The sequence below is a fragment of the Anolis carolinensis genome, chromosome 3 (genome assembly GCF_035594765.1).
Source record: "Anolis carolinensis isolate JA03-04 chromosome 3, rAnoCar3.1.pri, whole genome shotgun sequence".
Taxonomy (NCBI): Eukaryota; Metazoa; Chordata; class Lepidosauria; order Squamata; family Dactyloidae; genus Anolis; species Anolis carolinensis.
The window spans coordinates 161,600,969-161,617,237 of NC_085843.1; the positions used below are offsets into that span (position 1 = coordinate 161,600,969).

General features: G+C 38.7%; 1 protein-coding gene across 3 annotated transcripts in view; it reads right to left on the reverse strand.

Moving 5' to 3' along the window:
* trub1 (TruB pseudouridine synthase family member 1) overlaps positions 1-16,269 on the reverse strand; it is a 58,918-nt gene that overhangs the window by 16,101 nt on the left and 26,548 nt on the right. For all 3 annotated transcript variants that reach the window (XR_010004445.1, XM_062975677.1, XM_062975676.1), the window contains exon 4: positions 9,856-9,937. Coding sequence is in view for 2 of the 3 variants with exons in the window: in XM_062975677.1 (XP_062831747.1) it covers positions 9,856-9,937 (82 nt within the window). In the remaining variant the exon portion in view is untranslated. The remainder of the gene's footprint in view (positions 1-9,855; positions 9,938-16,269) is intronic.

A 16,269-nucleotide genomic window follows, 5' to 3' on the forward strand; every position in this document is an offset into this window, starting at 1 on the left:
ATATGGACCTTAATTTTTGTCAAACTGAAAGGAATTGCATTAATATCTAACTAGTGTTTTGAGTTTGGTATTACAGTAGAATCTTGCTTATCCAACGTAAACGGGGCAGCAGAATGTTGGATAAGCAAATATCTTGGATAATGAGGGATTAAGGAAAAGACTATTAAACATCAAATTAGGTTATGATTTGACAAATTAAGCACCAAAACATCATGTCTTATAACAAACTGGACAGAAAAAGCAGTTCAATACACAGTAATGTTATGTTGTAATTACTGTATTTATGAATTTAGCACCAAAATATCACGATATATTGAAAACATTGACTACAAAAATGGCTTGGATATTCCAGAACCTTGGATAAGCGAGTCTTGGATAAGTGAGACTCTACTGTATGTTGGATAATAAGGAGACATTAAGGAAAAGCCTATCAAACATCAAATTAGGTTATGATTTTACAAATTCAGCACCAAAACATCATGTTATACAACAAATTTGACAGAAAAAGTAGTTCAATACGCAGTAATGTTATGTTGTAATTACTGTATTTACGAATTTAGCACCAAAATATCATGATATATTGAAAACATTGACTACAAAAATGTGTTGGATAATCCAGAACATTGGATAAGCGAGTGTTGGATAAGTGAGACTCTACTGTATATTGAATTAAACCAATAGTTTTGTCATATGGGTTGAATGCTCATGTCACTCTAGGCTGCTTTTCAGCACAACTTTAACAAATAAGAATAAGATATACCAAATATAACAAACAAAAAAACCTGGTGCTCCATGCAGTCATGCCAGCCACATGACCTTGGAGATGACTACAGACAACGCCGGCTCTTTGGCTTCGAAATTGAGATGAGCACCAACCCCCAGAGTCGGACACAACTGGACTTAATGTCAGAGAAAAAACTTTACCTAACCTATAGCAAATCTAGTGCTCTGATTCTATCTACATTTCCTTGTCCCCAGTGGCTGAAAACTTTTGCTTCCTATTATTATCAAGTATAGTTTAACAGGTTGTCCGGGCATGGAATTAATCATAATGTGGTTGCTTTAAACTGGGAGGGAAATGACAAGCACAATCCACAGGTCAACATGTAATTCCCAAAGGTATTCCTTGTGACCTTGAGGTCCACCAAACCACACTGTCAACGTTCAGTGGTAAACCTCTGCACCACATTTTTGTGGCAAATTAAGAGCACTCTTTGGAGACGAGCAGTAAACACTCATGCTAAAGAAGTTCCATACTCATCATCAATATTCCTTAACAAATCACACACATTTGCAATATGCCTCAGGCCTGCTGGGGTTCACTTCATGTGTGATTAAACTAAGACATAGCATGACATGTGAACATGATTACTGAATCCAAATCAAGAGGCACAATTCAGGAGGCTTTTTAAATAATGTGAAATGAGTTAAATATGGGCCTGAGGTTGTAATTTTCTCCAAAATTAATCTGAATATTCCCTCCGTGCACTCTTCCTCTTTCTCTACTGAATCCCAGTGGATTCTGCTGAACAAACAGAAAAGCAAGGGCACGGCTTTTGTCTTATGTGTAAATCCCTGCTCTTTATTTCTTCTCAGTACTTGCAGCTCTTTCTTCCTGAACAGATGGCTCTTGTGATACAGATAAAAAGGTTATTCCTTGAAAAGAAAACATTTCATCTCTTATGCTGCATCGGAAGGAAACAACTTTAATATCTCACTTTACACAAACGGAACATTTAGAACCATGATGGCAGATGCTGCCACTGTGCCCAGCAGCCATCTAAATGAAGTGTCATTAACAAAAATGTTGTAGCAGTTCATAAATCAGGGCTGCAGGAAGAGAATAATACATACCAGAATAAGGAAAGGGGAGGGGAGAGCAGGCCAACTCCCTGCTACTGTATATTCCTCGTTTTGTTTCCAAGACCAGACTCATATTTATTTGGAGCATTAGTTGACCAGTAATTCAATAAATTTCTAGGTCTGAGTTTTCCAGACATTTCATGTTAATGACACATATGCTTCATTTCATGACACAGTTATTCAGTTTCACTAGCAAACCCCTGATAAGAGATACGGATGGATACATACATTGTAATAATGAAATGTATGGGGACACAACCTAGTACATAAAAACATTTCATATTTTTTAAAGATATGATTTGTAAGATAATAACATTTGTTGTTTATTCGTTCAGTCGCTTCTGACTCTTTATGACCTCATGGACCAGCCCACGCCAGAGCTCCCTGTTGGCCATCACTACCCCCAGTTCCTTCAAGGTCAAGCCAGTCACTTCAAGGACACCATCCATCCATCTTGCCCTTGGTCGGCCCCTCTTCCTTTTTCCTTCCATTTTCCCCCACATCATGATCTTCTCTAAACTTTCCTGTCTTCTCATTATGTGGCCAGACTACTTCATCTTTGCCTCTAATATCCTTCCCCCCAGTGAACAGTCGGGCTTTATTTCCTGGAGGATAGATTGGTTGGATTTTCTTGCGGTCCAAGGCACTTTCAGAATTTTCCTCCAACACCACAGATCAAAAGCATCTATCTTCCTTTGCTCAGCCTTCCTTATGGTCCAGTTCTCACATCCATAGGCTACTACAGGGAATATCATTGCTTTAACTATGCGGATCTTCATTGCTAGTGTGATGTCTCTACTCTTCACTATTTTATCAGGATTGGTCATTGCTCTCATCCCAAGAAGTAAACATTTTCTGATTTTCGTGATGCAGTCTGTGTCAGCAGTAATTTTTGTGCTTAGAAATATAAAGTCTGCCACTGCCTCCACGATTTCTCCCTCTATTTGTCCATTATCAATCAGTCTGGTTGCCATAATCTTGGTTTTCTTGATGTTTAACTGCAACCCAGCTTTTGCACTTTCTTCTTTCACCTTGGTTATAAGGCTCCTCAGCTCCTCCTTGCTTTCAGCCATCAGAGTGGTATCATCTGCATATCTGAGGTTGTTAATGTTTCTTCCAGCAATTTTAGCTCCAGCCTTGGATTCATCAAGCCCCGCATGACACATGACGTGTTCTGCATACAAGATGAATAGGTAGGGTGATAGTATACAGCCCACCGTACTCCTTTCCCAATCTTGAACCAGTCTGTTGTTCCGTGGTCTGTTCTTACCTGGTCGTCATACAGATTCCTCAGGAGACAGACAAGGTGACTTGGTATCATCATACCACCAAGAACATGCCACAATTTATTATGATCCACACAGTCAAAGGCTTTAGAATAGTCAATAAAACAGAATTTGATGTTTTTCTGAAACCCCCTGCCTTCTACCATTATTCAGTGGATATTAGCAATTTGGTGTCTCATTCCTGCCTTTTCGAAACCCAGCTTGTACATCTGGCAACTCTCTCGCCATGTATTGCTGGAGTTTACCTACCCTGTTTCCCCTAAAATAAGACATCCTCAGAAAATAAGACCTAGTAGAGGTTTTGCTGAATTGCTTAATATAAGGCCTCCCCTGAAAGTAAGACCTAGCAAAGTTTTTGTTTGGAAGCATGCCCGCCAAACAGAACACCAGAGCATGCAGGATCGGTAAATGTACCTACTATAGAGTGTTGTACATGGAAATAATGGTAGTAACAAGAAATTCTTGATAGGATTCAGTTTGTCTGGTTATGCTGGTTTGTGATGAGAACTACTGTACCAGTATATAATAAACGTTCATTTTTTTGTTCGACAATAAATGTGAATTCTTCTTCATGGAAAAATAAGACATCCCCTGCAAATAAGACCTAGCACATCTTTGGGAGCAAAAATTAATATAAGACACTGTCTTATTTTCGGGGAAACACGGTAGTAGGATCTTAGACTTCCAATATTTTTGTCATTTTTCATTGCATTTGCATGACACACCAATGTGTCACGACAGACAGTTTGGAAAGCTCTGCTCTAGGTTGTTTATGAACATATGATACCGCATATACTCAAGTTTAAGTTGACCTCATGTGTAAGTTAAGGGAAGGTTTGGGGTCAAACACTGTGAATTTCAATGTAACTCATGGATAAGTCAAGGGTCATTCTGTGGAGACAGGAAAGCACCATCACTGACCACTGTTACTGCTATTTCCCTGCTAGGTATTCAAAATGGCCAAAAGTGATGTCACAGCAGAGAGAGTAGAGGCAATCAGTATTGCTTTTAGGTTCTTTTGGGATGGCCAAGCTCTTTCCACTAAGAGAAGGGAACGGTTTATTTTTTTATAAGAATAAAATACAGCACTTACACTGAGCCATGGGTTTTTTGTTTTTGTTTTTTGGTTTTGGGGGCTGAATTTTTTTTTTTACTAAAATGTCTAGACTTATACATCAGTACATAGAATACATGGGAAGCTCTTTCATTTCTGCTATAAGACTTGGATGAAGCCTCATTCCTCGGTGGCCAAAATGCCCATGAGGGACAACATCTAAGAATCCAACGGGTTACATCTGAACTGGGTAAAAGAAAAAAAACGCTAACCATGTTTACTTTTGAACAACAATCTAACGTTCAATCCACACATTCATGTTTTATGTAGATTAGCAGCGAGCCATATGTACATCTTCAGAAAACATATGTTTAGAGCCTAGCATCTGAAAGTCATTCAGTATAATGAGGAGACAACGCAGTATTGCCATGCCTACTGCAAAGCTCCAGGCTAATCCCTGGAGGTCAAAATTGGATTCTGGTTTGCAGTGATCTTACAATCAAAAGAAAATCTCCTCTAGAACTGCTTCTATTATTAGACATGCACAATTAGTATTCTAGTTTCAATCCTGATCTTCTGACCTGATAATCCAGATTGTCCTGAATTGACAAGTGCAATTTGTGATGTTTTGAGTTTGCTGTTATACAGACCACTGGGGGAAAATACCATATATATTTGTGTAGTGAGATGATGAAAATTAACACTTTAGAGATTTCAGATTTCAGTGAAGCTTTCCTCCTCATTTTAGCAGTCAAACAACTTACTACATAAGCACAAGTTATAGCCAGGTTAAAGAATAGATAGTACAAAAGCTTTTCTTTGTATTATACATTTTAAACAATTAGCATATACACATTCAAAGAGGAAAATTATGCTTATGTCTATGTGTGATCATGAAAATGAGCAAGAGAACTGAAATAGCCCTTATCAAAGACTGCTAAATTGAATTACGTGACCTTGGTAGTCTAGACTCGATTGAAAAACCCCAGCAGGAAGGCGAGAATATTTTTACAAGAAGTGGCATTAAGAAGTCAATCAAACAGTATGAAATTCATTTTCCTTTAAGAAAAAACAAATGATTGGAGGAAAGATGAGAAAAGCAGCCCCTTTCAATATCTCCTTGTAGTATTTGTGCTAGCAGTAGCTTGTTTTGCACTATTGTTAAGAGATTTTATGAAACTAAAATTCAGTTCAAATAGGAACTAACCAAATGTGAGGGCCCAGGAATATATTCAAGACTATCTTCTAATTAATTAATTATTATTATTTGGCTTTCAACGTTGATCATTTTGTGTTATCATATTTAATAATTTTGACATGTTTAGACCTCTTTTAAATAAAGTAATAGTTTGCTGCTATGTAGCTATTTACTATATACAGCTGAAGAAGTCTCTCATATAGGACATTCATAGTATACAGGGCACTTAGTTTACACAATAAGATCTAGTCTTTCAGTATTTACCCCCAGTAAATACATCAAATAGTGGTCATGCAAGCCATGGCTTAGGTCACAAAGGAGCTACTGTGAGTAACAGGCTCTCACATTTCCATTTTCCTCACTTTTGTACATGCAACAAGGAAAGAAAGTGAGTTGGATATTGCAACTTCATATAGCATAGCTACATTTAAGAAGAAAAAAGGCCTTTAAGACTTACCTGACAAGCTTACAGAGATGGTCAGGGCTTATGAGACCCTATGACCAGGTGTAGTTGAAGATTGCTACTAGGACATTTACACATAAAGATGAGGGAAATTGAAAAGTGAGGCACTGTTGCTTGTTGTGGATCCTTTGTCATCTACAAGATATGCATGACCACTATTTGGTGTCTTTACCAGAGATGCCTTCTCCACCAAAAGGATGAATCTTGTTGTGTAAACAAGCTGTCCTACAGTAGCTGCCCCATGTCATTAAACCCAAGAAGCAGAAAAAGGTTTCTCCTTTCACTCTTAAGTCACAATTTCCTGAAAAGAAACTTGTTTTAACAAACTAGGAAATCAAAGTGATATTATAATTCAGCTCACAGAGTTAAAATAAGTCATGGGTCTAGGTTTGTACAAACGCGTATAGCAGGGTTGGGAGGACAATAGCTTTATAAAAAGGCACCTTGGTATCCCCACGGATGTCCCAATCCTCAAATACTCTGCTTAATTCGGATAAATGCTGCACTCGCAGAGCTCAGACAATGTTGTATTTCAGTATCAATGTTGACTTTTGTGGAGAGGTGGCTGCTAAGGTAGAGGAAATGGTCGACGTTTTCTAATGTTACATCATTAAGCTGCATTTCTGGCATTGCAGAGGGATTGGCTGGTGACTGCTGGAAGAGCACTTTGGTTTTCTCGATGTTCAATGAGAGGCCGAGCTTCTCTTATGTTTCTGCAAAGGTATTTAGAGTGGCTTGTAGGTCTTCTTCTGAATGCGTACAGACTACGTTATCATTAGCATATTGGAGTTCTATAACTGATGTTGTTGTGACCTTGGTTTTGGCTTTCAGTCTGCTGAGGTTAAATAACTTGCCATCTGTCCGATAGATGATTTCCACTCCGGTGGGAAGCTTTCCATCAACAAGATGAAGTATAGCGATGAAGATGGAAAATAGGGAGCCTACAGTCTAGCAACAGCTGGAAGAACACCCCCTTCCCACTACCAATTTAGAACATCTAAACTCATCCAAAGGCTAGTTCTGGTCCAAAGGGTAGTTGAGCAATGTATCTGAAGATAAATCAACACTTGTGTGAAGCAAATTGAGGGATGTCAGGGAAATATCTTTAAACATTTGCAAAAGTGAGATCCCACTGCATGCATGCAGAGGGAAAGAAAGAAAAATTCACAAATACACCTTTTATCACTACAAGATAACAGAAGATAATTTACTGCAGTTACCTGCTATTGGGTATTATAGGCACATAAGATTGCACAGCAGTTGCTAGGAGACCAGCTATCTATAGCTTTCCTCTTTTTAAGATGTAAAATAATTAATGGGGATAGTTTCAAGTTTACTCTTCAATTAGTGGCATGCTATTTCTCAGAAGAACCGAAGCATCTGCACATATGACCAAAAGCAAGGCAAGCAACAAAACAGAAGCCTAGTAACCATTTCAGGTACTGAAAACGTATCTCCTCTGTGGGTTGGATGGATTTGTTTGCTTAACCTTTTATCTGAACCTTAAAAGAACAATGAGCAGGGACAGAGAAAGTCCAAAGAAAGTCTGTACTCCAAGAAAACTTAAAGAGCAGAGGACTTTTCCCTTTATTAACTTCATAATCAGAAAAACAGCACCATCTCACTGATGGGTGCCCTGGAAAAAATATTTATAGCATAAGCAAGCTATTATGACTTATGCCCATATATGTTAACAAAGCAAGGCGCCTTCTCTTTCCTTATGAGGATTACATCACAAGCAGACATCATAAATATGACCTCAAACGCAGCAGGAATTTCAATATATTTCAATATATTGCAGATATAACCCAACATACTACTGACATGGGGCCTCTGGTGGCACAGTGATAGATAGATAGATAGATAGATAGATAGATAGATAGATAGATAGATAGATAGATAGATAGATTTAGATAGAGGAACTTTGCCAATCAAATTTTCCCTCTGAATGCCCAATTAAATTCAGATATTCTATGTTCAGCATGAAAATGTGATACTATTTCAAAGGAATTCCTAAAAAAAAACAGAAATAGCCAGCCAAACTTCAAGTCACTTGTAGAGTTTGAGACAAGCACAGAAAGCTTTATGTTTTATAGTCAGGATCTAGGATGAATTAAACAAAAACTTGCCTATGACTCTGGGGAATGAAAAACAAGCCTTGGGTAACTCTTTGCCTATGAATGAACTGATATCTAGCTAGTTGTAAAGAGCAACACAGTGCAATGCTTACATAAAACATGCCATAACGAAGGTTCAGCTGGTGGCCAACCTCCCAGATCTCTCTGGGAGGTGAGGGATGCTTCAGATTTCAGGCATGACTTTGAATTAAATAATTTAAAAGACACGCACGTGGGACAGACGGATAGGTAATGGCATGGCAACCTGGTAGGCTGTTGTGTATTTTGAAGATTATGGAAACAACTGCCTTTAATTCAGTGGTTCTCAGTCTGTGGGTCCCCAGATGTTCTGGCAACTCCCAGATGGTAAACTGGCTTTCTGGGAGTTATAGGCCAAAACAACTGGGTACCCACAGACTGAGAATCATTTCTTTAGTTTAAGCAAGGAGGAAGCATGTTCACATTATAACTCATACGACTTCAGCAACTCAAAGCCTTAGTAACAAGCCTTAGCCCGGGCTGTGGCACAGGCGGGAGAGCAAGCCAGCTGCAATTAACTGCAATGAATCACTCTGACCAGGAGGTCATGAGTTCGAGGCTGCTCGGAGCCTATGTTTGTTTGCCTTTGTTCTATGTTAAAAGGCATTGAATGTTTGCCTATATGTGTAATGTGATCCACCCTGAGTCCCCTTTGGGGTGAGAAGGGCGGAATATAAATGCTGTAAATAAATAATAAATAAATAAATAACAATACCTCTGGCGGTATTTCTGGAATTCATCTAAAATTTCAAAATTGGTTACTGAGTGTCAAGATAATGGCAATTATTAATTTTATAGCACACAATACATTTATCAACATGTCCAGTATTATTTCAAGATACAGTAGAGCCTCACTTATCCAACATAAACAGGTCGGCAGAACGTTGGCAGAAGCGAAAATGTTGGATAATAAGAAGGGATTATGGAAAAGCTTATTAGATGTCAAATTACATTATGATTTTATAAATTAAGCACTAAAACATCATGTTTTACAAAAAATCGACAGAAAAAGAAGTTCAATACACGGTAACGTTATGTAGTAATTACAGTAGAGTCTCACTTATCTAAGCTAAATGGGCCGGCAGAACCTTGGATAAGCTAGTATCTTGGATAATAAGGAGGGATTAAGGAAAAGCCTATTAAACATCAAATTAAATTAAGATTTTACAAATTAAGCACCAAAAACATCATGTTATACAACAAATTTGACAGAAATAGTTCAATACACAGTAATGTTATGTTGTAATTACTGTATTTACAAATTTAGCACCAAAATATTATGATATATTGAAAACATTGACTACAAAAATGCCTTGGATAATCCAGAACCTTGGATAAGCGAGTCTTGGATAAGAGAAACTCTACTGTACTGTATTTACAAATTTAGCACCAAAACATCGCAATGTATTGAAAACACTGACTACAAAAACACTATTAAAAACTGACTACAAAGATAAAATTGCATTAAATGAACTTACAGTAACAACATTGTCAAAAGGTAAATCCCTAAAAAGTTCAGTCCTGTGAGAATTTAAAAAAATTGTGATCCTTGCCTGCCTAGAGAAACAGCTGTAATAGACTGTGTTGGATAATACAGAACGTTCTATGAGTGAAGGTTGGATAATGGAGACTCTACTGTATCCTTATTTCAACAAGAAACTGAATTTATTATTGCTATAAGCTCAAAAACCAGAAATGGTTGCTGAGCGATTGCATGTCACCTGAACATGTATTTGTAGATCCTAATCTGCTTATCACCCACTCTGTGCTAAATAAAACTCATTACTTCACAAATAAATTGAGAATTTTAGATAGAACATTTGATTATTATTTACCATAAGGTTTTTCTTCTGTTACTTTTCCTGAAGAATCAAATGTGTCTGTTGCTTTCCCCAGTTCCCCAACAGCTGTGTATTTCTGTGAAGGAAAAAAATAATTAGTGTATAACAAAGGTAACAAGGAGAATCTGGTTTCATCAAGAATATCAATACTGTTAATACTATGCTACTAGGGCTAGGCTATTTGAAGAAAGGAAACAGAGGCAAAGAAATTAGCATTAGGATTTAGAACTAATATATACACATGCTCTTCTGATTTACTGCACTCATAAAAATAGAAGCACACTACTTGGCTATTATAAAAAGTATAAGCCATGAAAGGGTAGTAATGTTTGAATATTTTAGTGAAGTACAGGGGATTTAACACTGGAATGCTCTCCACCAGTTTCAGTGAGCTTGTCATCAGGAAGGATTGCACAAAGCTATAAAGTCAGAACATTAAAAGAAAAGGACGGAAGGAGGGAGGGAGATGACTTCAGTGTTCTCTGTAAATGCTGTCACTTCTCAGGAGGGGAAAGGAAAGTGAACCTGCAGCAACAGAGACAAGGAAAAGTGGAGGAATATTATCTCCAAATTGAAACTGAAGCACAGGGATTTCAATCTAAGTGAACACTCTGCGCATCACTGCCTCTCTTTAAAAAAACCTTTCTACTTTTGGCCCTAGCCAGCCAATATCAAGATTTTGCATCTTTACAAGAATAGGATGGAGAGAGAGAGAGCAAGAAAAGATCCTTTCAGCCGGCCCGTGGATTGTTTTTAAATTTGAAGATTTTACCAGCAAAGTAGCAAATTAGACCTGCCAGTAAAAGTGAACGGGAGTGTGCAAGATACTTTACAAAGCTTGGGAAAGTCATTTTTGGGGCTATAACTTGCAAATAGAATGGCTTCTGGTTATTCTAGTTGGAGGAGTGCAACATAATGAAGGATTTATTCCAAATCTAAGTGTAGAGAAGTTATGTGTAAAACAGAGATTGTTGATATGATTTTATTTGTTTGTTTGTTAAAGAGGAAAAAGAGTTGTATATTAGCAGGGAAAAGCCTAGCATGGAAACTAGCTGGAAGCAGCATTTGGTAGGTTGCCATGGTAACACAGCTTCCCTTGGGAGAAAAGAGGCATGGCTAAGATGACAGTTGGAGCAGATTCCCTTTTAAAAAGTTGAGTTGCTGTGAGGGTTTAAAAAAGGACAGTTGTGGTTAGGTTTTGGAAAGATTAGGAGCTGTGGAAATCAGCTAAGGACGGCAGCTTATGGTCACTCAGGGGAAAGGCTGGGAATATAAGCTGACCGGGGGAGTTTAGTATACTGTGTTGAAGAGAAGTTATTTAAGAAATATCCATTCAAGAAAGACTACATTGTAACTTAAGATCCGGAATGTTTACTGATTGAAACCATACGCTTATGTACCAAAAATAAACTTGAATTTTGTTATTGTTCATAAAGATAAGTCTCCTTGCCTCTCTGTAAGCCTGTTACCTCACGTTGGTGGCAGTTACCGTACCTATCTATATAAGTTACCGTACTTTCCTATATAAGTTACCATCTTTACTCATTTAAACCCAATCAGTTCCGTTATCCTTCCTTATCCACTAAATCATCCCTGTCATACATTCACACATCCTCCATCCCTCCCTCTCACACGCGCGCACATCTCCTCAATTGGAGGCAGTAGTGGGATTTGGACAAAGATTTCCCCCTGCCTGAGTTGAGTACCACAGATTGGGCTCTCTTCAATTGGTGGCACCGGTGGGATCAAAAGGATTCCATCCCTGTCACCTCAGTCCTCCTCAATTGGTGGCAGCGGTGGGATCAAAAGGATTCCATCCCTGTCACAGTTCTCCTCAATTGGTGGCAGCGGTGGGATAAAAAAGGATTCCTCCCTGCCACAGTTCTCTTCAATTGGTGGCAGCGGTGGGATCAAAAGGATTCCATCCCTGTCACCTCAGTCCTCCTCACTAAGTAATTGTTAATTCAAGATTTTGGGGACCTCCGTTGTTCCAATATAGAGAGAAATTGATGCACATCAAGCCTCTTCTTCCAGAGACCCTATATTTGTGGTACTCTATATAAGGAGCAGGGAGCCCTGGTGGTGAAGTGTGTTAAAGCGCTGAGCTGCTGAACTTGCAGACCGAAAGGTCCCAGGTTCAAATCCCGGGAGCGGAGTGAGCGCCCGCTGTTGCTCCAGCTTTTGCCAACCTAGCAGTTCGAAAACATGCCAATGTGAGTAGATTAATAGGTACCGCTCCGGCGGGAAAGTAACAGTGCTCCATGCAGTCATGCCGGCCACATGACCTTGGAGGTGTCTATGGACAACGCCGGCTCTTTGGCTTAGAAATGGAGATGAGCACCAACCCCCAAAGTCAGACATGACTGAACGTCAGGGGAAACCTTTACCTTTACCTATATGTAGGAAAGGCCTTTAAACCCCTACTTTTGGGCTGCCTAAAAGGTGCTGAATAGTAACTGAAAGCCAGACATTTGATCTAATTGAGCAGGATGCTTAAAACTTCAACTTATACTGCTGTTTGTAAAGACTAGACTAGGTTCCTACTGCCGTGAGATAGCAAGTATGTTTCATTCAGGGCACAGGGGAGTGAACACAAAGGGCTGAAGGATATCATCATCATCATAGTTTTATTTCTTGCCTGCCTCTCCTCACGATTCGAGGCGGGTTACACCATTGCTAAAACATAGACACATAATCATTTCAAAACACTCCGTAAAATACACATATTAAAACATACCTCTGTATCAAAATACACAAAACAAAAACAAGGCATACAGTGGAGTTTAAAATTCACCATTAAAACTATCTGGACAGGCCTGTCGGAAGAGATACATCTTCACGTATCTTAAATTCTGACAGATGATCCAGCTGTCAGAGTTCTACTGGCAGGTCCTTCCACAGTTGTGGAGTGGCTAATGAAAAGGTCCTCTGGGTGGTTACCAGTCGAGTTTTAGCTAGTTGGAGTAACTGCCCCCCCAGAGGACCTAAATGTGTGGGAGATCCTGTAGGTAACCTGGACCCAAAGCATGTAGGGCTTTAAAGGTCAAACCATCACCTTGTACTTTGCTGGGAAACTAATTGCCATCCAGTGAAGTAACCTTAGGATCGGTGTAATATACTCATGCCTAGCTGTTATCATAACCAGCCTGGCTTTCGTATTTTGAACCAACTGGAGTTTTCGAATTTGGTACAAGGGTAGCTCAATGTAGAGTGCATTGCATTAGTCCAACCTTGAGGTTACTAGTGTGTGCACTACCGTCTTCAGGTCCTCCAAATCTAGGAAGGGACACAGCTGGCGGATCAGCCGAAGCTGATAGTAAGCACTCCTGATCATTGCATCTACCTGGGTTGCCATTTGGAGAGATGGATCCAGGAACATTCCCAAGCTGGGAACACAGTCTTTCAGGGGCAGTGTAACCCCATGCAGGACTAGTCACACCTCCATCCCCAGATTAGGACCCTTGCTGGCAAGCACCTCCATTTTGTCTGGATTCAGATTCAATTTGTTTTCCCTCATCCAGCCCGTAACCTTCTCCAGGCATTCATTCAGAGGAGACATGCTATCCTTAGCTGAGGATGTTTTTGAAGGCATGGAGAAATGTATCTGGGTGTCATCAACATACTGAAAACACCCCGCCCCATGCCAATGGATAATTTTTCCCAGCAGTTTCATGTAAATATTAAAAAGCACTGGGGATAGAATGCCACGTTGTGGGATACCACATAGCAGCTCCATTTTTGAGGAGCAGGTATCTCCAAGCGAAACCATCTGGAACCGTAGAGATATTCAATGTGTTGTTGAAGGCTTTCATGACCAGGATCACAGGGTTGCTGTATGTTTTCCGGACTGTATGGCCATGTTCCAGAAGTATACTTCTGGAACATGGCTATACAGCCTGGAAAACATACAGCAACTCCATCTGGAACCTGTCTGAGAGGTACGACAGGAACCAGCCCCCAGGTGTTCCAAAAGGATATCATGATTGATGATATCAAAAGCTGTGGAAAGGTCTAGAAGCACCAGCAGGGACACACTCCCCCTGTTGGTGTGGAGATGGAGATCATCCACTAAGGCGACCATAGCAGTCTAAACTCCGTGTCTGACTCTGAAGCCAGTTTGAAATGGGTCAAGGAATACACTGCGATCAGTGCTAAAATGCAATTGGTTTCTACCACACAATGGATAATGATCCCAATTTAAAAATGCATTTACCTGCACTTAACAGGGTGCAGTAAAATCATATTAGCAATGTCCATTTTCTTTCTAAATGCTCTAATGAGCACAGACCACACAGACTCAAAGCAATTGCAGAATTTCAGACAACAAATATTAAGTGATTAAGAACAATCTGGTTGTAGGATTTAATAGGAAGGCTGATTAGAGATTGCATTCAGACCCTTGCTTCCCTTCCCCAACACAGTTCATGGCCATTGTAGCATCCATAAGATTTTTTAATGTAAGCAACAGATCTATCTATCTATATTTCACAATAATAGAAGACATTAGATGCAAGTCAGACATACCACACACATCAGTAAAAAGATGAAGAATTACAGAAAACTATGCTGTTTCTCAAGCATCTAGTAGGTATTAATTTCAGTGGGAAGGAAGCCAAATTCCTGAGCTCCTAAATTATCATCTGCTTAAAGGCTTTTAGAAACCACAAGAGAGACAGAGAGATTAAACGCCTTAGATACAGCTGTACACAATGGGGCATGCTGGGAACCATTACTGGTATAAAGCAAGGATGGAGAAATATGTGACTCTGTAGAATATTCAAGACAGTCTACCTTACGCCTTTCAATATGTGTCTGATCAGATTTCCCAGACTGTTTAATCAAGAAAGGTTTCACATATTTTCTAAAAACAGTTCTCATCCATTAGTCTGATCAACATCAGCATTGCCCTTAAGGATCTCTCAAGCACTAGACTATGAGGACATTGGTGCAAAAGGCTATGACTGCAGCTTCATAATTGATGCTTATTTATGTTGCATAAATTCAATAACTGTAAGTACACATACCTTAAAGGTGTAGCTTGCATGGACTTTATATAATCTAGGTATATTTCATAAATGCATTTTGTAGGCATACGTTTCAATATATTGCAATACACACAAAGCATTCTAACTTTTCAGTTATATACATGTAATAAAAAATGTAGATGTATGTCCTAGAAAGTATTTCTAATTTTTTTATATACTAACATGTGGTCCGGCATCAGGAATCAAGGTATCAAAAAATGAAGACTGTTTGTAAGTGAAAACAATTTCAATATTATTATTATTATTATTATTATTTATCCAGCCACTAGCTGTGCCCGGCCACGCGTTACTGTGGCAAAGTGGTGGTGGTATTGGTTAAAAATTGTTGTGTAATTTTTATTTGACGTTATTTGCATTTTTTTATTAATTTTATTGTAAGTTATCTTTTTATTTACTATATTTTATTATTTTCTTGTACTATTTTTAGTTATTTTCTGTTATTATAGAATTTTATTGTATCAATTTTGTAGTGTTTTTTATTATTTTTTATTGGGTTGCTAGGAGACCAAGTTGGAGGAGCTTAGCCTTCTAACTGGCAGCAATTGGATAAAAGCAATTATTCCTCTCTCTCTAATTAGGACTTTATTTTTCTTTTCTTTTTGTTGTATCAACCTAGAGGCGTGGATGATGGGTTGTGTTGTCAAATTTCGAGGTTGGGGGGCCTGTAGTTTTGTTGTTTTGTGGGTCGCCGTGATGCCATCACTCATTTATATATATAGATACAAAAACAAAATAGTCAATTTTTTATCTATGGCAGGGCTCCTTAAAATTTTTCCACTGGCGGTCCCTTTATACCCAAGACATTTTTATGTGACCCCGGGTATATAGGTATATAAAATAGGAATAAAAATCAAACATTTACTGATAAATCAGCATTTTTAAGACTTACTAAAGAGGCTGGTTTTCCTTTTTATGAAATACAGCTGACACATTTTCTGCAGAGTCCATTGTAAACACTGGCAACTGGTAGATGCCATATCTCAAAACAGATTCATGTAAATGTCTAAAACAGCCACCAGCTGGTATTCAGAAACCTTTTACTGTTGCTAAAATGTTCGCGAGCCCAACATTTAACTAAAGGGACCCCTGGAACCCAGAGTTTAAAAAACAGTGATCTATGGAAAGGCCTGTGTAAGCAAAATAATTATCTATATGTGATTAAAGCTTGACCTAATTCTTTCCCTTCAACTATGCAGAGAAGACTGTTCTAGAGGGTGGATGCTCCAGGTGAAATTAGATCTGGTCTTCAAAGGCTATACCCATTCATTCATGATAGACAACTATGTACAACAGGGCAAAGAGATGACTTTGAAAAAATGCACTGATATACAAAGTCATATAATTACACTAGCCATGCCCAATA